Source organism: Macrotis lagotis, chromosome 2 (assembly GCF_037893015.1).
Source record: "Macrotis lagotis isolate mMagLag1 chromosome 2, bilby.v1.9.chrom.fasta, whole genome shotgun sequence".
Taxonomy (NCBI): domain Eukaryota; kingdom Metazoa; phylum Chordata; class Mammalia; order Peramelemorphia; family Peramelidae; genus Macrotis; species Macrotis lagotis.
In genome coordinates this window covers 73,689,099-73,711,122 of record NC_133659.1, presented here as the reverse complement: position 1 = coordinate 73,711,122, position 22,024 = coordinate 73,689,099, and the positions used below count along the sequence as shown (strand labels likewise).

General features: G+C 40.4%; 1 protein-coding gene across 3 annotated transcripts in view; it reads right to left on the bottom strand.

The window, feature by feature from the left end:
* Positions 1-19,475, bottom strand: part of SOAT1 (sterol O-acyltransferase 1) — a 67,435-nt gene extending 47,960 nt beyond the window's left edge. The window contains exons 1-2 of one of the 3 annotated variants that reach the window (XM_074222146.1): positions 19,364-19,475; positions 8,924-9,068 (exon numbers count right to left, since the gene is read on the bottom strand). In XM_074222146.1, coding sequence (XP_074078247.1) covers positions 8,924-9,068; positions 19,364-19,432 — 214 coding nt within the window. In that variant the 5' untranslated portion in view covers positions 19,433-19,475. The other 2 variants (XM_074222147.1, XM_074222148.1) reach the window with 2 other exon arrangements.
* Positions 19,476-22,024: the final 2,549 nt, after the last annotated feature.

Genomic DNA, 22,024 nt, shown 5'->3' with positions numbered 1-22,024 from the left:
TTTTTAAAAATAAAATTCTTATATACATGTATTATATAATTTCACACTTAACCTAGATTGAAATATCAACCTCTTGATAGATACTTAAGGATTATATACTAGAAGCCACAGTCCTTTAATATTTGGATTTTGATAGACCCTAGCAAAACCAAGTTCCTCAAAATATAGCCATGTGCACAAAAAACATATACAACCTTCTGCTCCCTGCCCCCAACCTGTGCTGTAATGAGTTATCAGTTCAGGTTGATGAAATACAGTCACATAAATTTTACAGCCAAAAAAGACCTCATAATAACCTAGTTTAATGTCCTTCACAGAGGAGTGATAAAGACATAAAAGAGCTCAAGGTCACAAAGCCTATGACTAAGAAAGACAAGGTCAGAATCTGATCTCCTAACTCAGTATCATACTCTGAAAAACAAAAACAAAACGTGAGTTCCTCTTTTAACGATAAGAATTAGCATTTATAGAACACTTTAAGTTTTGGGAAGACCTTTACAATGATCTCATCTCTGGGAGATAAGTATTATTATTTACTGCATTTTACAGATGAAGAAACTGAGGCAGATGTGGTTAAGTGACCTGGCTCAGTATGACACAGTTCTGTACTTGTCTTTTTGATTATGGGTCCAATGCTATCCTCTATGCCCCTTAAATGAAAGGGGAAAAAAAGACCTCAACAGAATACAGAGAAATGCATATTTAAGTCAAGACTGTCATCACAAGATCTTTATCTTCAAACTCCTCTTCTATTTAACTCTATTCCCATACACCCATGAAAACACAAATTGTCCCACTATCTAGACTCCAGCATTTTAAGCCCTTGCAATGCCAGGCCAATCTGAGCTTATCCTCTAGTATTTTATCTCTATCAACTACCTAAATTTTATGTCCATGAAGAATACTAAGTTTTATTCGCCTTCATTGAAATATAGACCCCACAAAGAATAAGCCAACTATGATGTTGTGCTACTCCCAAACATTTTAAAAAAGTTTTTGTAAACAAGTCTGCCATGGACATATTTTAGGTTCAGCTATTAATCCCCCCTCCCCCCCCAAAGTTCAAAAACAGTTTTCCATCAAAGCTTTCCATCTGCCTAACCCTCTTCATTGCATTGACACCTATGTAATTCAGGTTTCTCACGACTGTTCTTCCAGTTAAGGAATGCCTCTTCTCCTGAGAAAGACCCTAATTTTGGTCAATGAGGTTCTCTACTATAATTATACCTAGCTCTGGGCCTGTTATTAGGTTAAGGTATTTCTGAATGATTTAGTAAAACCCCCCCACATTCTTGGGGCAGCTAGGTGGCACAGTGGATAGAGTACCGGCCCTGGAGTCAGGAGGACCTGAGTTCAAATCCAGTCTCAGGCACTTATTACCTAGCTATGTGACCTTGGACAAGTCACTTAACTCTACTGCCCTGCCAAAAAAAAAGTCCAAGTGAAGCTTCTCCATAAAATTCAGAGAAACTAACTCTTAACTTCTCTTTATGGCACTGGTTATTTTAACTCCATTAAACTGAAAGGACTGCATTTGTAATCCTAATTTTAGTATCATCCCAAAATGAGATTCTGATGTATATATGATATTCTAACATGACCCCACAAAAACTCTAATGGAGATAACTTGGGTGTCCAAGGTGCAAGCAAGAGGATCTCTTCTACAGAATGGTTTAGCAAACTGTGGTACACATATGACATGGAACACTATTGTTCTATTAGAAACCAGGAGGGAATGGGAATTCAGGGAAGCCTGGAGGGATTTGCATGAACTGATGCTGAGCGAGATGAGCAGAACCAAAAAAACACTGTACACTCTTAACAGTGACATGAGGGCGATGATCAACCTTGCTAGACTTGCTCATTCCATCAGTGCAACAATCAGGGACAATCTGGGGCTGTCTGCAATGGAGAATACCAGCTGTATCCAGATAAAGAACCATGGAGTTTGAACAAAGACCAAAGACGATTACCTTTAATTAGGGGGGAAAAAAACCTGATATCTTACTGTCTGATCTTGCTATCTCTTATACTTTGTTTCTTCCTTAAGGATATGATTTCTCTCTCATCACATTCAATTTGGATCAACGTATACCATGGAAACAACATAAAGACTGGTAAATTATCTTCTGTGGGGAGTGGAGGAAGAGAAGTAAGATTAGGGGAAAAATTGTAAAACTCAAAATAAATACAATCATTAAAAAAAAAAGGATCTCCTCTACCAAGCCAATCTGTCACATACTCAAATGCATCATGACAAGGTGCTCTGTCCTGTTATTATGGACAATGCCATCCACTATCCAAAGGGAATCTGAATGTATATTGTTGTTCACTTTTTAAAAACTTCTCTTATACTTTTCTCCAGGGATTACACCAGAACTAGACTGTATTTTCATGGACATGTAATTCCAATTGGATCTTTTGAAACTGAAGCTTGGGTACTATCTTCAGCATGATGTCTGTCCTGATTCCCTCCCCCCACGTGCTAGTTCCTCCAACTACTTCATATATATATTTATATTTATTCACTTTATATTTATGTAGGATTTGAACTCAGGTACTCCTGACTCCAGGGCCGGTGCTCTATCCACTGTGCCACCTAGCTGCCCCTTGGTTCACCATTTCTAACATCACAGTATTATTCTATTACAATGTGATTTCTATATCCAATTGAGTGTTACTTTCTCTTTGAGCCAATTCCCAGAGTGACATTCAAACCTTGCCTGCCACTGTCCTCCATGTTCTCCTCCATTATAAAAGCTCTTTTGCACTTTTATGCAAGATAATTTATCCCAATGCGTCCCTTAAATTTTGGGGGGGAGATGAAATGTCATCTGATTCATCATAATCAACTTATATTTCTTGTCTACGTCTATTCTAACTGTCCAGATAATAAAGTTTTTGCTTTTGTGGGTTTTTTTTTTAGGTTTTTGCAAGACAAATATGGCTTGCCCAAGGCCACACAACTAGTAATTATTAAGTGTCTGAGACCGGATTTGAACCCAGGTACTCCTGACTCCAGGGCCGGTGCTTTATCCACTACGTCACCTAGCCACCCATCTAGATTAAGTGTTCTATAATTTTCTGCTTAAAATATTCTCTTCCATAAAAACCACATCAAGGGGATAACCTGCTAAGACAATGTGTTTGAATGTAGAAATAATCACTTTAGGGAATGGTAGCAAGAAACAGCTGTAAACACTCAGAAAATTATGCCAGTAACAAACACATGAGAAATACAGAATGGTTCATATTTCCTAGAATTTTTCTAAATAAATACAGATTAAGCAATCCTACTGAAATTTATTCTGAGGCTATAAAGCCCTCAAACTAGGGTCAACATATAACTCAGTTAACAACATTGTGAGAAAAATAGATCAATACAGAAAAAGATATTTAAAAAGAAGCACCTTCAAGATGGGCACAATTTTCAATACCCAGGAGTTATGAAGTTGCTTCTGAAAGAAAGTCCATGAACTATAAAGAACAACAAAAAGATATTGAGCTACAAGGCCCATTAAACCATGATTAACAAGAGGTTTGTGGTTTCTTAGGGTAAAAGGCAAGTAGTTAAGTGTTGGGCTTAGAGTCAAGCAGACCCCAGTTCAAAGTACCTCATACTAGACCCTAAAAAGGTCACTAATCTCTCAGCCTCAGTTCTCCTTCTATAAAATAGGAATAAAAGAGCACCTACCTCACAGGGTTATTTGGAGGACCAAATGAGAAATTTTGTTTAAAGTGCTTGAAAAACCTTGAAGCACCATATAAATTCTAGTTTTTATTATACATAGAAGTATAAGTTTGCTTCTTAGAACTTTTTAACTGTCATCTTCCCTGAGGAATGAAAATGAAGAGCTATTTACTATAAAACATATTTGTATACACATTGATATATAACTGTATTAATAATGAAGGTTCCCCCCATCTAGGTTATCTGTGTATTGGAATCTGTAGTTTCCACATACAGAATCCTGCATGCAAACCAGTCATCTCCCTAAGACTTCAAAAGTATCCTCCTGTTAATTGTCTATTATCCTATAAGCATTCATTGTTTCATGCTTTCACCTCTAAAACCAATTAAGTCTTATCTATTTCCTAATGATAATTTAATAAATAAATGTTCATCTGGGCTCAAGGAGTTCCAGAGCACTTGAGTATAACCTTGAGTATGAAAGGAAACATTCCATTCTTGTACTTTCATTTACTTCAATCACTATGTTCACAGATCCTAAAGCACAGAAGTAGCAAAGAACAAATACCTTCATTTCTCTTGGAAAAGGTGCATAAATGGACTGCCTCTTTATCTATGACTCAAAGCAAATTCCCTTCTGTGGAACCATCCCCCTTTATGCTATCTTTTAAACTCTTATGTGGGTAGGGGCTGTCTGTTTATTTGTGTCCCCAGGTCTTAGCTTAGGGTCTAGCATTTAACATTTTCTCCACTCAGTTAATCACCCTCCACCCTCCAAGAAGGTCTGAAAGGACTGAAAAATCTCTAATAGGTCTTTTCCTAGATCAAAAAGCCCTCCATAGAGCTGCTGCCACACCTCTCCATTCAAGGCATAGACTTGAAGATCTAACAATACTCAACTTCTATCTCCAGATAGTTGGTAAAGCTAACCTTTTAAAATCTCTTTTGGTAATGGGAGCCTCCTGGGTTTCCTTTCCTCCCCAAAGGAAGGTGCCACACAATCAGACAGAGTTTTTTGCCACAACAAAGAGTTGAAATGGGTAAATAAAATGATCAAGGCTCCTTTTTATATTTTCAACTCAAAAGCTTCAGTGTCCTCATTCCAAGTGCAGTACCATTAGTTAAACCCCAAGTAGAAAAGGAAACATTTTGTGGACCTCATTTACACAGTATAAACTGTTTTGGATTAGATTTTTTTTTTTAAGAATATACTCAAAAGTTGGGGTGGCTAGGTGGTGTGGCGTAGTGGGGGCAGCTAGGTGGCATAGTGGATAGAGCACCGGCCCTGGAGTCAGGAGCACCTGGGTTCAAATCCGATCTCAGACATTTAATAATTACCTAGCTGTGTGGCCTTGGGCAAGCCACTTAACTCCATTTGCCTTGCAAAAAAAAACAACCTAAAAAAAAATACTCAAAGTCTATAAATGACTCACTAGAGTTGGAACATTATTGTCCAAACTTTGTCAGTTATCTGTTTGACTTGGAGAATTACTTAATCTGTCTAGGCTTTGGTGTTCTCAAGTGTAAAATGAGTAGGTTGAACCAGATGGACTCTATGATCCATTTGAAGGGATCCCATCTTACCTGACGATTCACTAATAGGAAAATAAATTCATTAACTTCTAACATGCATAATGATTTTGATTATTCCAACATATAAGCCCCATATAAGAAACACCAGTCAAGGAAAGGGCTGGCTATTAAAGAGTTCCTTAAAAGGACAGCAAAACCAGACAGAAACAGGAAATGTTGGGAGAGTCTACAGAAGCATGAGCACGGAAAGATGATGTACAATTTGTGCCAGTATGAATGGGTTCAACCTCTCCAAAAAGCAATTTGTGATTAAGTTTTTGGAAAGTGAATCAACCATCCATACCCTTTAACCCAGAGAGGTCCTGATAGGCATTTTACCCATATAACTCAAAGACAGAAAGAGCAATATAAACCAAAATAGTCATAGCACCACTTTTTTTGAGGTAACAAAAAAAAAAACAACAAAGGAGCACTGACTGAGTAATGGCTTGATAAAACGATTACATTAATGAAATGGAATATTAAGGAATGAAAGTGAAGAATTCAGAGAAACAGGGAAAGCAGAGCTACAAAAACAGCATGACTACAACAAAATCTATTGGAAATAGGAATAATGTAATTATGATGAGCAATTTGCAAGAAGTCTTTCCTGATCTCCCTTAATGCTAGGATCTTCCCTCTATGGATTATCTTCACTTTATCCTGTATAGAACATCTCTGCACATAATTGTTTTTATATATCTACTCCATCACACTGTGAGCTCCCTGAACAGGGACTGTCTTTTGCCTTTCTCTGCATCTTCAATGGATGGCACAGTGTTTGGCACCTAGGGGTGCTCAATAAATGGTGATTTATTGACTGTCCAAGTTTCTCTGGTCTACTGGACACTTCAAACTGCATGATACAGAATCTATCAGTAAGCACTGAAGTTCCTATTCCAAGTTTCTTACCTTTCCTCCAAATCTACCATTCTTTGAGCTTTCCCATGTCCCAAGGACACCACGTTTCTTTTAGTCTCTCAAGTTGTTTAATCTGTTATCTTTATTGCCTTCCCTGTGAATAGCCAATCAGTTGCCAATCTCACTATTTAGACCATCATCTCTTGTATGAGCTACTATAAAGGCCTCTCACTTAGTCTCCCTGGCTCAAGTCTCTTCCCCCTCTCAATCCACCTTTTAGAGGCTAAAGTGATTTTTCTTAAGTGTAGCTCATACCAGGCTATCCGCCCCCCCCACACCATACACATTCTAGCAGCTCCCTGCTGTCTCTATGATAAGGGGTCCTTTTTATTTATTTTTGGTTTTTTGCAAGGCAATGGGGTTAAATGACTTGTCCAAGGTCACATAGCTAAGTAAGTATTAAATGTCTGAGACCAGATTTAACTCAGGTCCCTCCTGATTCCAGGGCCGGTGCTCTATCCACTGTTCCAGCTGGCTGCCCTGGTAAAGGGGTCTTTTAAAGCTCTTTCCAATCTGGACCCAATCTCTCTTTCCAGAATAATTATCTATTGCTACTCCTATTCATATACACCAGGAAAACTGGACTCCTCTCCAAGAGCTGTACAAATGCTGGCTAGTACAATACTTAGCATGCTGCCAGTGCTTAATTAATGCTTGTGAAATGACTGATGACAGCAGGGATGGCTTCACTTTTTGACTTTGCATCTTCTAGGACAGAAGATTTTCCTAAAAAAGACTTACTGCTGCTAGGTGGCACCATTGCCTAGCTGTGTGACCTTGGACAAGTCACTTAACCCCATTGCCTTAAATAATTTTTTTTAAAAATTAAAAAATGAGTGATTCAAAGTTTAATATTTTAAGTTTAATATTTAATAAATATTTAAGTTTAATATTTTAAGTTTAATATCTTCTATATTATTACTTAAGTGTCAACATGAAAAATCTCTTAAGTAAAAACATAATTTAAATGAGTATAATTAATCATCATGTATTTATAAATATTAAGGATTTACTCTACCACAGGCACTATGCTAAAAAAGTAGAAATACAAAAACAGAAAAAAACAAACTTCCTTAAGGAGTTTAAATATTAATGAGAAAAGCAACATGTAAATAAATTTTGCTGTTGTATTCAGATGTTTCAATTATGTTCATTATTGATGACTCCATTTGACATTTTTAGCAAAGATATCAGTGGTTTGTCATATCCTTCTCCAGCTAATTTTACAGATAAAGAAATGAGGCAAACAGGATTAAGTGACTTGTTCAGGGTCACAAAATCATCCAGTGTCTGGGGCTAGATTTGAACTCAGAAAGACTTAACAGGAACCCCCTGTGACTCCCGCGCCCAGCACTCTATGCATCAGGGTGCCACCCGGGGCCCATTAGGTTTCTAAAATACAGATGCAAAGTATAAGGGAAGTTAAATAACCCAGAAGACCTGCAAGACTCCTGCATGAGGGAACATCTGAGTTGAACAGAGATCTGTTTATGTCTAATGGGGGGAGGTTGATTCACAAGACACTTTTATTATCTCTCTGAAAGGAATAGCAAGCTGTCTGTAATTGATTTGGAGATTTGGGGGCAATCACCTATTTTAAATACCATGTTATGGAAATGCTTGTTTTATTCTAGAAATTAAAAAATAAAATAAATGTGTGGGGGGGGAAGAATCAAGGGGTAGACATGAGGAAGGAAATATTCTAGGTATGCAGGATAGTGATACAAAGGCACAGAGATAAGATGAAACAAGAAACAAAAGTTGGTTAATAGATAGATGTTTCCTGTTACTCTCAGTGTTCAGAACTGTTTTTAAAACAGGTCACTTTTAATTTGAGGAATTTTATAAAGAGAAATGCTTCCAGGGCTCTCTGAAAGGGGAGCCTGTTATACAGGACAGGAAATATAAATTTTCTTCCCCCCCCCATAATAGGTTTCTCTTCCCTTTATCAAAATTTCACAATCTATTATGAATCTAGATTTAAAGATATATATATATATGAAATGTAAATGCACACACATATGTATATATGTATGTAGTTATTCTATAGTGAATTAAGAGATTACTAGAGAATATTCTTAATACAAGATTCAAAAATACCTAAAAGCTAGTAAAAAAAATTTAATTGCCAAAATTTAAAATGCAATTTGATCAAGCTAAGATAAAGAAACTAAGTCTGCATAAAATATATATTTGCATGTCAAAGACCAATCTCAAGAGTTTCCTCTATGTATTCATTAAACAAAATTCCAATTTTCAAAATTTTTTGATAAAAGTACTTATGTAACAACTAGCAAAGCTGTAAAGACTGAAAGTATTAAAGACAAAATACTGAGTACATTTTAAAAGGAAAGAATAGGGGGAAGAAGAAATTAATTCCTACATTCATGGAGATGTTCCTCAATTCCCTTTTATATTGCTTCAGACATATCCTGATTTTTGAGTTCTTACTTTTCTTTATGATTCTGACTCAACCAGACAAAATTTCACAAGGCTAACCCCAGAGCAAGAAAAGTAACCCATGGCACTAGTGCAAATGAGTATTATTCCTCACCAAATGCCAAGACTCCCCCCCCATTCTACCACTGTGTTTTTGGGTGCCATGCCATATCTTAAGTCTCTCAGTGAATAATACTAATGGATGCTACAGAGTCAAGAAGACTGTAACATCTACCTTAAGATAATGTTTTTATTTTATTTTCCAAAACTATCACTGCAAGATAATGGAAATCTATTCACCATTTTCTGTTTTCTGTATAGTCTCTTCCAGTGTGTGTAGAGTCTCTTCTTTATGTGTACTTCTCTTTTCTTCATCTTTTTCTTTAGATGTGAGCCAGCGATTTCTCATAGAAGATTTCTCTTCACCCACCATCTTGTTGGATAACTAGAATGCAAATGACAAGGAAGAGATTAAGTTTGACATTTGTATAGACCAGACGTTTGGTTGAAATCTTCCCACACATTTTCATTTCCATCTACACACAGTGTTCTTATACTTTTAATCAACTTTCAATTTATTGAACACCCTTATTCAATTAATCGTTGCACTCCTGGATACCTAGTTGGGAAGACAAGTCATCTAACATATGAAGAGCTAAATGGCAAAAGAGTTAAATAAAGAAAAGACAAGATAGTAAAATTATAAAACCAGTTGATATTGAAAGAAGTGTGGAAAAAACAAACATGTTAATGCTATTTGTTGGTAGAGCTAGTTGAGAATTGGTAGAACAATTTACTAAAAATGACTGAATAGGTCCATATCCTTTGGCCCAGAGATCCATCAGTTAGGCACCATATGTGAAAATTGGTCAAAGACAAAAATCCCAAATACCCTAAAATATTCATAGCAGAACTTAGCCCCCCTTCCAAAAAGTTGAGAAAACAGACTGACCTCCCTCCCTTCATCATACAGAGCTGGAAACCTAGATTTGGAGTTTAGAGTTTACTGTTCTAACTAGGGAGGCCAACTTCCTACTGCATTGTCTCTTATACAATTTTTACCGAGTACTTATGTTTAGAGTGTTAGTCTGGCTAACCTGTTTTCTTCATCTTTCTAAAAGAGAAACAAAGGAAGAGGAAAGATCAGACAAAAGTTTTTTTAAAAATTTAAATCAAAAGAGAAATGATAAGTCAGACAGATGACAATTAGTTACCAATGACCAGTACAGATTATTATATTTCAAGAACAAAAGAAAATCCCAATAAAAAAGATCTCATAAATGATAAAGAACTTGAGTTTGGACAATGCCAGGTGCCAAAAATGGCAAGAATCAACCCAGAGGATGGAAATGCACAAGGCTTAAAGGGGAACCATGGATGGGTTATTCTGGCTCCACTGAAGATTCAAGGACAAGTAGAATGGATAGTTAAGGTGGAGAAGTCAGTACTCAGAGTTTTCAGTTTGCAAAACACATGACACATCTCATTAGATCTCCACAAGAATCCTGGAAGGTAGGTGCTATTATTATTTTACAGGTCAGGAAATTAAGGCAAAGAAGCTGAGTGACTTGCTAGTAAGACAGATTTGAATTCACGTCCTCCTGATGCCAGGTTCAACCAGCTAGCTGCCACAACAAACTCTAAGAGGGTTAAACAAACAGCAAGTTCTTCCCCAGTATGAATGATGGTGTACATAACTTCTCAATCAGGTCATTTTTCAGAGCTGTAAGAAAAGACTTTAGATTTCACCTACAGGCTCCCTCCTCCCTTTACCCTACTTCCTGACACATTCACTCCAGACAGCAGTGACTAGCCTAGCCTCAGGAACAATTGGGTTCAAGTCTGCCCATTGCCACATCTGGGAAGTTCAACCCCACACAAGTCATGTAACCTCAGTGCCCCAGGCTGGTAACACTACAAGTTATTTCCAAACAGAATTACTGTCATTGTGGGATGTTTCAACTGTAGAGGGGAGATGGTCAGCTAGTTACACTTTAGTAGTTCTTCAGTACCAAAGTTCAACAGCAATTTCCCTTTAAATCTTCTCTCTTTATTAAGAGATAAAGATTTGTCCTTCCAAATCAGCTCCCAGAGAGAGGAGAGTGTGTGTATATATGAAGTACTGGGATCAGAAAGTCTCCTTTTCCTTCTGTTGGTTTCAGATTGTCTGATTTTATTTCCTGATTTACTGCTTACTGATCTTATTTTCTCATTTTTCTTGAGCACTCTTTATTCCCTAATTTGGTTTGCTCCCCTAACCCCTACAAGATGATTCTCAAGTCTAATGCTCTCTTTTCTCTGAATTTCTAGGAATTCCTAGTTTCCATAAAGATTTCGCTGGAACACCTTCTGTACCTCCAAGGTTATAGTGGGTCTGATTCTGCCTCAGAAGAGGGTGTTCCCAGACAAGAAGGGGACCCAACAAGGCAATTCCCCTCCTGAACATACTAGCTCCCATTTTGCTCCCAATGCTCAAACACATAGAGGTATTTACTGTTCTGCTCTCACTTATTTCTTAGGAGATAAAAGGAATACAGTGGGTTAAGGGACAGGGTAGCAGAAGTAGGCTTCCAAGTCTGAACACTGGAGTTCAATTCCTGCTTCTGACAGAGTAAGAGTGACCCTAGCAAGTCTCTTCCCAAGTAATACAAAGATGCACAAAAACTTGCCTTTGGGGGGGGGGCCCCAAGACAATGGGGTTAAGTGACTTGCCCAAGGTCACACAGCTAGTTAATTAAGTGCCTTAGGCCAAATTTGAACTTGGGTCCTCCGGACTCCAGGGCCAGTGCTCTATCCACTGCACCACCTTGCTGTCCCTGGCCTATTCTTTATAAAAGTACAAACAAAACCTTCACTTGATCCATTACCTCCTTTAGAGGGGGTATCCTTCTTCTCCCATGAAAAACTGTCTACCTTGGCTATACGTGCAAGTCCCTTCAGAAAGATCTGAGAAGTGAAAAAAGGAAGCGAGGAATTGCTCTAAGGTCACCACTAATTTCCGAACTCCATGGCTTTTTGCTCAGGGTTTCCCTCCCTGGAGCTTGTGACATTCACCTAGTCCTCTCATCTATCTAGCCATTCCTCAGTGTCCTCTGCTAGAACAGCATCCAATTGTGTTTCTACTCCAGGCCTCTGTCCTAGACCATCTTCTCATTTTTCTACATGCTTTGTGCTCTCATTCATCCCACAGGCTTAATTATCACTTCTCCAGAGTTCCAGTCCCACAGCTCCATTTGAACCCTCCAAATTCACTATGACCAAAACAGAACTTACCTTGTCTCCAATACAAGTCAACTTCTCTTATTTTTGTCAAGTATACCAGTATCTTTCCAATTACTCAGGGTCTTATCAATCAACTCTACTTCAATATGTCTTCTATCTACCATCCTACCCTTCACAAGCTCCTAAACTGATAGCTGATCCTCTACCCTGGGAGGTATCTGGGATTCTTCACAGTCTTGGTGAAAAGACAAGTTTCTCTGGCACTTAAAAATCCTTCATCACTTAGCATCTTTCTAGGTTTACTGGATCACATCAAGGTTTGCTCAAGTACCCATGAGAATTTTTTCCCCCAATTCCCTCAGAGGCAAGTCTCCCATAAAAAAAACAAAAATACCCCTCACACCCCTTATAACATTCTATTTCACTTTGCAAATGCTTTGTTTATTTATCTCTACATAATTCCCCAGAAGAATAAGGCTGTAAAGTTATAACATCTTTCACACCCTCTGTATGACAACCAGATGAACCTACCTCTTGTTCTCTGTCTAGGCCCAATTTCATTTCTATATATAGACAATCTCCCATGCTCTCCCCTCACCTTACTTCTTGGAATTGCTAACTCCCATGTCAAGGTTTGCTCAAGTACCTACAAAAATCTTTTTCTGATTCTCACTCTGCACTGCAGCCCCAAAACAGAGCAACAAATAATTTTATAATCATTTGGCATCTATTTTGGATACATGGATAGGAACGTAAACCAACTTGTTGAGGTCAGGACAGCTTTATTTGTGTCTTTGTATCCCCAATACCCAGCACAGACTAGGTTCTTACTAAATATTTGATTACATATAGTAAAATATTGAATGAATATCATATGATCCCTAACAGCCAGTAATATTTGATTCTCAAGATGCTATGAGTTATTTTCATCATACAACTTCTCGCATATAAGCTTGAGAAATGTGGGCCCCAAGAAAATATTGGAAGAAAAAAATATAAAACAAATTCCATTATAGCTACTTATAGCTGTCTAAGGGGAATTTTACTACTGTTCAAAACTAATCCAGATACTTTCCTTTTGCCCAAATGCTCATAATTCAGTCACAAACCTTTTGGTAACCACCCTAAAATTTCAATCAGCATAGTAAAATTATTGTAGGACCAATTTATTACTGTAAGGGGAGCCAAGTGATATAGTGGTTAAGAGTATCATATTTGGAATCAGGAGAGATCAGAGTTCAAATCTGTCCTCAGACACTAGCCGTAAGCAAGTCACTTCACCTGTTTGCACCTCAGTTTTCATTGGTAAAATAGGGATAAAGAATATCTATTTTCTAGTATTACTGTGAGCATCAAGTGAAATAATAACCATTAAGTGCATAATGATGATGATGATTAAAGTTTTGTAAATGACAAGATAGAAGAGATTTTTATATCCTATTTCATTATCTATGGAATAGAAGTAGAGGAGTACACCTAAAGCATTCTACCACTGTTCCTAAACTATAAAAATTAAAACCACCTTTTATGAATGACTCAGTTTCAGCCCACACATAAAGTTATTACTCAGAAACACAAAAATGCTCTAATCTTGGAAAAACACAGGTAGAAGACCAATAAGGAATAGAAGATCCTTAATCTTGGAAGGGAAGGAACCGAAGATAAGCAATGATGAAGAGAATCTTCAGTGAAATAACTCATCTCCCATAAACCTTTGGAAGGAGAAAAGAAATATATTTAGGTGGCTGAAGTGGGGAACTGTTTCTTTGGAAAATATCTAGAACCAGTTAAGAGTAGGGAAGAGACTGTCAGCAATGAAGGGTTCATCTGAGGTTATATATCATTGGATAAAAGCATTTGTTTAATAAACTTTGTTCACAATTTTCAATAAACAAAAAAAAATAAGTCATATGGTTGAGGGGATTCAGGGAAAGAGAATGGAATTAGCAAATAAGAAATAACCAGAAGAGGTCAGACCCAGATGTTTCAGACAATAGAAAGTGAATTATTGACATGGATGTTAACTAGGTAAGGGGGAAGTCAAACCGGGATTGGGGTCAAAGAATCACAGATCTACCTAAATCTACCTAGAGAGTAGATTTAAGGAGTGATAGAGGCAGGAAATGTGCACAGACAAAGGGTTGTAGTTAAACAGTAGAATATAAAAGTCCAGGTGATACAATTCTGTGAGACTTATGTTAAATTCACACAAAATGGGATCAGAGAGAGAAAGAGATGACTGGCTGAAGCAGGTGAGTCTATCACAAGGGAGGAATGAGTTAACAGTCCACGTGCTAAAATACATTAGTATCCTCAAGGCAGTAAAAAGGAAGAAAATAGCTCTTTGAAAGGATCTGCTATGAAGGTCTTCAGAAGGAGGCATGCAGTGGGGGTGTGGAAGCACCTGTGCTAGGCTACTCCCTCTCTTAGACACTGGCTCCAACTCTGCCCCAACTACAACCATCCTCTATTCCAAGATTCAAATCTTTACTCAGATATTTCCTAATAACTACATGACCCTTCACTAGTCACTTTGTCATAATGAGCGTCACTTAGGAGAGTTGAACTTCATATTGTGTGGGGGCAGGGGTGGAGAATGAGACACTAATCACTGGGGGAATCCATAAATGTCCCCTGGAGTAAGTAGGTCATAAATTGAGTTGAGCCTTAAGGGAAACTAAGAGATCCCAAGAGGAGGATCAACATTCCAAACTGGAAAAAGCCAAAGACAGGAAACAGAACATTACATGGAAGGGAGAGAGAGTAGAGAGAAGGGATGAGGGGTCAACTTGATTATTAGAGCTTGGGACCATTATGGGGAGGGAAAAATAGATCAGTGTCAGGAGTTTGTATTTTACTCCAAGGCAACAGGAAGATTCTTGATCAGACCTATACTTAAGGAAAGCATTTTGGAATCAATCAATAACCATTTATTAAGTACTTACTATTTGTCAGGCAGAGTACCAAGTGCTGGGGATACAAAAGGACAAAAAGACAGTACCTGTCCTCAGGAGTTTATAATCTAATGGGAGAGATATGCAAACAAATATATACAAAGTAAACTCTATCCATGTTTGAAATAGATAATAGAGGGAAGGCACTAGAATTGAGAGACAGGGGGCAACAGTGTGGAAAATGAAAAGAAATAACATTTAAGCAGTTGCCCTGTGCCAGAAAGTGAGCTTAGTGTTAGGAATACAAATAAAAAAGCAAGACAATCCCTTAACCTGGAAAATTTTACATTTTCAATGGGGAAGACAATGCAAGGAAGGATGAGTGGTGTCACTTCAGTCACACAGTAGGTACAAGTGTTAACTGATTGATTGACTAATCCTTATCAAGGAATCTCAATGCCGGGATCAAGAGGTAGAAGGGAATAGAAATTGAATTCATGTATAAAGAATACATTAAAGTGAATCTGAACCTGTTGGTTATGATTAGCTCTCACTTATCAGGAGTACAGGAGCCCAGAATATCTGGAAAGGGGAAAAAGTTAGATGAAAGGAAGCCAACTAGAAAGCAGAGGCCAGATCCTGAACTAGGAAGAAAACAGATGGGAAGGATAAGGTAGAGGCAGAGTAAACAAAGCTAGCATATGCCTGAGGTTAAAGGAGAGATGGGTAAAAGTGAGGATTCGCAGACTAAAAAGTTGGTTGATTAGGACAGTTCTTCCCTAATCAAAAACAAGGAAGATATTGAACATTTTGAATTTGAGATGTACAGCAATATATTTTGTCTGGAGAAAGTCAGGATTCAGTAGGCAAGTGGGAATCATTTGCATAGAGAAGATAGTTGAAACCACAGAAATCAGTGAGATCAAGAGATAGACAGACTTAGAGCACTGGAGTCAGGAGGATTTGAGTTTAAATCCGACCTCAGGCACTTGATAATTACTTAGCTGTGTGACCTTGGGCAAGTCACTTAACCCCATTGCTTTGCCTCCCCCATAAAAGATAGACTTAATTTATAAACTATGCTTATTGTATTTCTCTGATGTATCCAATACCCTTTCTTCCTAAATACCCTACTTCCTTTTTCAAATGTTCAACAACAGCCCTAGTTTAAGAAATCCACCCCAAACAGATGGCTAACTCAATGGCAAAGTACTTTCAGCAAAATCAAAAGTGGTCCAGAAATTACATCTTTTGGTTATCAGGACACTGGGATATAAATTGCTCCCAAAGTCTGATGACTTTAACTCATAAGGGAAGGTAGGTACAATCTTCCTGATGATCTAGTGTTTAAGTCCTAATTTTTTTGTTCTGTTCTTTACAACCCAAGGACCATTGTCCTTTGCAAAGACAACTAATGGAAAAGAACTGAGCAGCTCCATCTTCAACCCTTCCCTTCCAAGTAGTAATCCTTTATTGGACCTTCCTCTTCACCTCCCCCAGTTTTTCATTTTAACTCTCCTTATCAGCTTAGAATACTCTGGCTTCTAGATCTCCTAAGACTATTCTTATAAGACTTTCCAAAGAATTTCCCTGGGAAGATCTACATCTATTCCAACAATCCTGCCAAGGGCTCAAAAACTTTTTTAACTTCTCTTTTATGATCAACTTTAAAACCAACATCAAAAGACTTTTTCCAATTCCCAAGTCCATCTCTGCACCCCACCCCCAGTTCCTATTTTACCTATATTGAAGTTAAATAATTCCCTCAATTCCACTCTTGAACACAACTAAAAGTTGTGGTTTTAACCCACTCCTCCAGCTACCTCAAAGGAAACGCTTGCAAAAACCTAAAAAAAAAAATCAAAATCATTAAAAAAATAAAATGCACATCTTACCATGTTGCTTCCCTACATAAGAATCTTCCCTGTTGGTTCTGTTGACTAGTTGGCTTAGCTAGTGAACTTCCATCTCAAGTTGTCATCTCCATATCAAACTGTATTGACTCCAGCCACCATCCTCGTTCCCTAGGACTACTTAGTCTCATCCTGCCCAAAATCAGATATCTAGATACTCTCCCCCAAAATCTGCAACATACAAACCACTCCATACCTTCCTTTTCTAATGTTCCCTTAGTTTGTCTGCCATTACAATGTAAAATGGACAGGGCCGTCAGGGTTAAGTAAGTAGGTACCTAAGTACCTCATCACCAAAATAATTGGTTAATACTTGACTGCACTTGATGCACTAATTTAGATCCCCCACAATCTTGTTCTAATCTAAATTTCCAGTCTTGCTTCACTTTCACAAACTGTCCCTTCTAACCAAACTATTTGTTCCCAAATTGAACACCTGTCTTTCAGAGAACCCTGTCTTCTTTTAAAGTTCAACTCAGTTGTTACCTTCTCCAAAAAGTCATCCTTGAATCCCTCAGTTATTAAAAGCCTTTTTCCCTCCTCAGATTAACAGGATTTCCTTCTGGTATTCTTGTGGCATCCACTTAGTCAAATTAAAGTTCTAAGAGGGCAGGGGTTGCGCAATCTTTTTGCCTATCTTCAGAACCTCCCACAAAATCCTGCACTGAGCAGAAATACTAATTAAATATAGAGGACGGATGATTAACAAGTTACCCACCACCTATCATAGATGTGATGCACCAGCAACAAAGAGACAATGTTTAGGTATTGGCACATGTTTTGCTTGACTATGCTTACTTATTACAAGGATCTTCTTTTTCTTTTTCCACTAGAGGAAAAGAGGTGGGGATGGGGGTATGGTAGGAAAAGGAATGGGAACTAGCAACAGGGCTGCCAAAGAGAAGGGGAGGGGGAAATAGAAGGTCACTGAATCAGTTAAAATAAAACTCAAAGAACTGAAAAGAAGGAAGTTCAGAAAGAATGAGACAACAAGCAAGACAACTTTGACATCACGTGCATATTTATATATATATATGTTAAAATTAAAAAAAGCTCTCTACAGAGCAATTCATGAGTTCATATACTGGGTTTCTGTTATTCTTCCTATATGGCACTGCCTTTTTCTTAAGTGTAGGATAAAAAAAACTTTTTTTAATGAAAATAAAGGAAGTGGAAAAAAATTCAGCTGTGGAAGTCTCCCAACCAATGGCTAGAACTACAAGTTCATGTTATCCAACTTCAACTAACAGGGCCCTCACTGCGTGCAGCAAGGTTTGTTTTCTAACTCCTTAATGGGTTCTTCAAAGTTCCTCCCAGCCTCTACTCCAAACCCCCTTTCTTCCTCAATCCCCGACTCCCAGACCTCCTAGCTCTCAGCCTCTTTAATTAAGAAAATTGAAGCCATTTGATGAGATCGCCCTCTACTCTCCTGGTTCATCATACCCTCCCACCAGGAGGCTCAAGGCTCTCACTCCTAATCCCTTCCACTCAGTTATCTTTAATCAATCCTCCAATCTCCAGCAGCAGGCTCAAACCTCAAAAAACGCCGTAACAAACCAAGAAAACCCACTTCACCAGATACAACCAAGCCCTCCCGGAATCATCCTAAATCTTTCTTCCCCTCCTCAGCTAAACTCAGAAAAAGTTTCCCGCACATCCTGCCAGTGCACTTCCTCTTTTTGGACTTGTCCAACCTCTGCAATCTGGCTTCCCACTTAATTGAAACAACTCTCTCCAATGTCATCAATTTGGGGGGGGGGGGGGGTTTGCCCAAGGTCACACAGCTACGAAGCCTCTGAGGCTGGACTTGAATTTGGGTCTTCTTGACTCCAGGGCCGCCCCAATCAACTATCTCTTAATGATCAGAACAGGATTTTTTTCCTGAATCCCGGCGCTTGTCTGCTTCAGGAGGCCAGCCACCATCCCCATCTTCTGCATGGGTCCCCCCAGGCGGGCGCCCCCTCCTCACCCTCAGGCTGGTCTACGCGGTCCGGCCCGCCGGATTTCGGGTGAGTTTGCCCCGAGCCCCAGAGGTGCCCTTGCTGGAGGGGGCACAAAGCGGCAAAGGGCAAACTGCACGTGCGGCCGGCCCCGGGCTCCCGCCTGGCACAGGCAAACAGTCCCTGCCCAGCAAACAGCGGCCTCGCCCTGGGCACACACTGCAGGGCGCCCGGGGCTCGCGCCCTTCCGGCCACAGTGGGCAGCCGGGGCACCTGCGTGCCACCCCGCGGGCCCGCGCCGCTCGTGCCCCACAGGGCGCCGCCCCGCCCCCTTCCACTCAGCCCCCCGAGCAACGTTAACTCCGCTTTTTTTGACACTCGAGCCTTTCCCCAAAGTTTCCCTCCCGGCTTCCCGGGCCGCCCCGCCCCGCCCCGGCCTCGCCGCCCCCCGCCGGCGCCCCCTCCCCCCGCCGGGGGGGGCACGTGGCCGGGCTTTAAAGCCCCCCGGCCGGACCGCCCCTCGGCCAGGGCGCTAGGCGGGCCCCCCCCGCACCCCACCGGGACCCCTCCGCACCCCACGAGGGCCCCCCCGCACCCCACGAGGCCCCGCTCCGCACCCCACGGGGGCCCCTCCGCACCCCACGAGGCCCCGCTCCGAGGGCACCCCACCGGGGCCCCTCCGCACCCCACGAGGGGCCCCCTCCGCACTCCACCGGGGCCCCTCCGCACCCCACCGGGGCCCCTCCGCACCCCACCGGGGCCCCTCCGCACCCCACGAGGGCCCGCTCCGCACTCCGAGGGCCCGCTCCGCTGTGGCGCCGCGCGCGCGGCCCGGCACATAAAGCGGCCCGAGTCGCCGCGGCCCGGCCGCCGTCCCGCCCCTGACGTCACCGCCGACGCCGGCCCGGCCCGCCACGCCCATTGGCGGACCCCCGAGCCCCGGGGCGCAGCCCTCCCCGCGGCGGCCAATCGGAGCGCGGCTGCGTCCGGACGCCGCGGCTCCCCCGGCTGCTGCTTGCGCCGGGCGCGGGGCGCCGGGACACGTGAGCGCCGCCGGCCCGAGGAAGTGGGCCCGCGGGGCCTAGGGGCCCAGCCCCGGCGCGCCCCGCCGCCCGGGGCCCCTCCGCCTGCAGCGGGGCCCGAGGCGCCAAGCCGCGCCCCTCTGCTCCCCTCCAGGGCCTCTTTCTTGGCTTTGTGACTCGCCCACGGCCACACGGCCGGGCTAAACCCCCTTCCTCCACTCTTCCGCCCTTGTGCCCCACCATTGCGCTCTGGCCCCTGAAGGAGACACCGCATGCCCTCCGACGGACCGCCCTGCCTGCCTCTAAGGCCCAACCAGTCCGACCTCCTACAGCAAGCTTGCCCTCATTTCTCTTCCTTGCAGTAAACCTTTGCGTATTGAAAGTTTCCCATTCAACAGGCCTTCATCGAACTCCCTAAGGAAAAGTCTCCAGGGCCTGATGGATTCACAAGTGAGTCTATCAACCATTTAAGGCACAGTTGACTCCAATTCTATATAAACTCTGGGAAAATAGGTAAAGACAGAGCTCTGCCTAACTCCTTCTCTGACACCAATATGGTGCTGATACCTAAACCACAAAGTTAAAACAGAGAAAGAAAATGATAGACCGATCTCCCTGTCAAATATAGATGAAAGTTTCCTCTATTTTACTGACAAGTGACTATTTACTTATTTTTTTATTTTTATTTTTAAGTTTTTGCAAGGCAATGGGGTTCAGTGGCTTGCCCAAAGCCGCATAGCCAGGCAATTAATAAGTATCTGAGGTCGGATTCCAGGGCTGGTGCTTTATCCAATGTGCCGCCTAGCCTCCCCTGGACAGTGACTTAATATGTATTGACCAGTTGACCAGAATAAAATATTGAAAGTTATTCCTTCTCTAATACATATATATATATATAATATATATATATATATATACACACACACACACACACACACACACACACACTTCTGCAATACTCTTTGTATAGACTAGTGCATCTAGTGGATCTACAGTCATGACCCAATTTCAAACACCTCTGGATTTCAGTTTCCTCATTGGTAAAATGAGATAAATGGAATTAGATAAAGCCTTGAAAGTTCCCTTCATCTCTAAGATCTTATAATGCTAGCTTTGTGCTTATATATTTTTTTAAATGATGGGTGAAATTTATTTTTTTTTGTAGAGCAATGGGGTTAAGTGACTTGCCCAAAGTCACACCAAGCTTTGTGTTTTAAAACCCAAGTTTTTGAAAAAAAAAAGAGAAATTAGATTAGGAAAAAACCCCTAAATTTAAAACTTCTTTGATAAACAGTGTAATAATACTTGCCCACTCATCTACAAGGTGCTATAGAAAGGGTTTTGAACGCCTAAAACCCAAGTTTAAAACTTCTTTGATAAATAGTGTAATGATACTTGCCCACTCATCTACAAGGTGCTACAAAAGCAAGTATAGGGTTTTTTAAAACTTTTTGCACAGAGCTTTCTTTCAAGTAAGGTTTCAAGATAGCTGGTGCTTTAAAGGTATCATCCCAATTACAAATGGAGATACTGAGGCTCACAGATATTAAGCAATTTGACCAGGACTTTTAAACAAGAATGCTTTAGATCTAGTTGAAGACTAGCCCTTAACTTCTTGAATAGCTATACACATAATAAAAGCTAGGATTTATAGAATATCCTAAGGTTTAAAGTGCTTCCCAAATATTTCATTTGATCTCACAACAAGTCTAGGAGGAAGGTGCTAATGGTAACTCCACTTCATAGATGACAAAACTGAGGGAGATAGCAATTAAGTAACCTGCCTAGAGTCACACAAATAGTGCCTGAGAGTCTTTGAAATCAGGTCTTCCTGATGTCAAGTTGTACCTTCCATTTACTGTAGCACCTAATTTCATGTTCATTCTTTTGGTTGTTCCTTCTACCAATATTAATTGAAATTTCTTCAGAATTTCAGATCTGGTATTCAGAAAATATTGTGGTTAAAAAATGTATCACCCTACATATTGCCAAGAGGAAGGAGGTCACATAAGTATCTTTATCTACATTTTACAGGGGAAGAAACTGAGTATTGAAGTACAGAAGTCATTTCCTTCTGAAGATCATACAAATAGAAATGTGTAGACAGATAAGACTTAAGATGAGTACTTTTCCTACCACAGGAATCATGTTTAGATAACATTAAATCCTGTTCAGACCACTGTTGGAGTTGGTTTAAACCCAAATACAACCCACGTAACCCAAGAAAAGGACTGGCATGGATTGAAAGCTAAGGACAGGACTCATAAAGTCCTCCTTTTACATATATCATGATAGTGCACCCTTGTGCACAGTAAAGTTTCCAGTAAATGTTTGCTGAACAATTGAATAAAATGAATGGTCAAGTCCATTTATAAGGATGTAACTGCCAAGGGAAATGTGGTTAGAATTC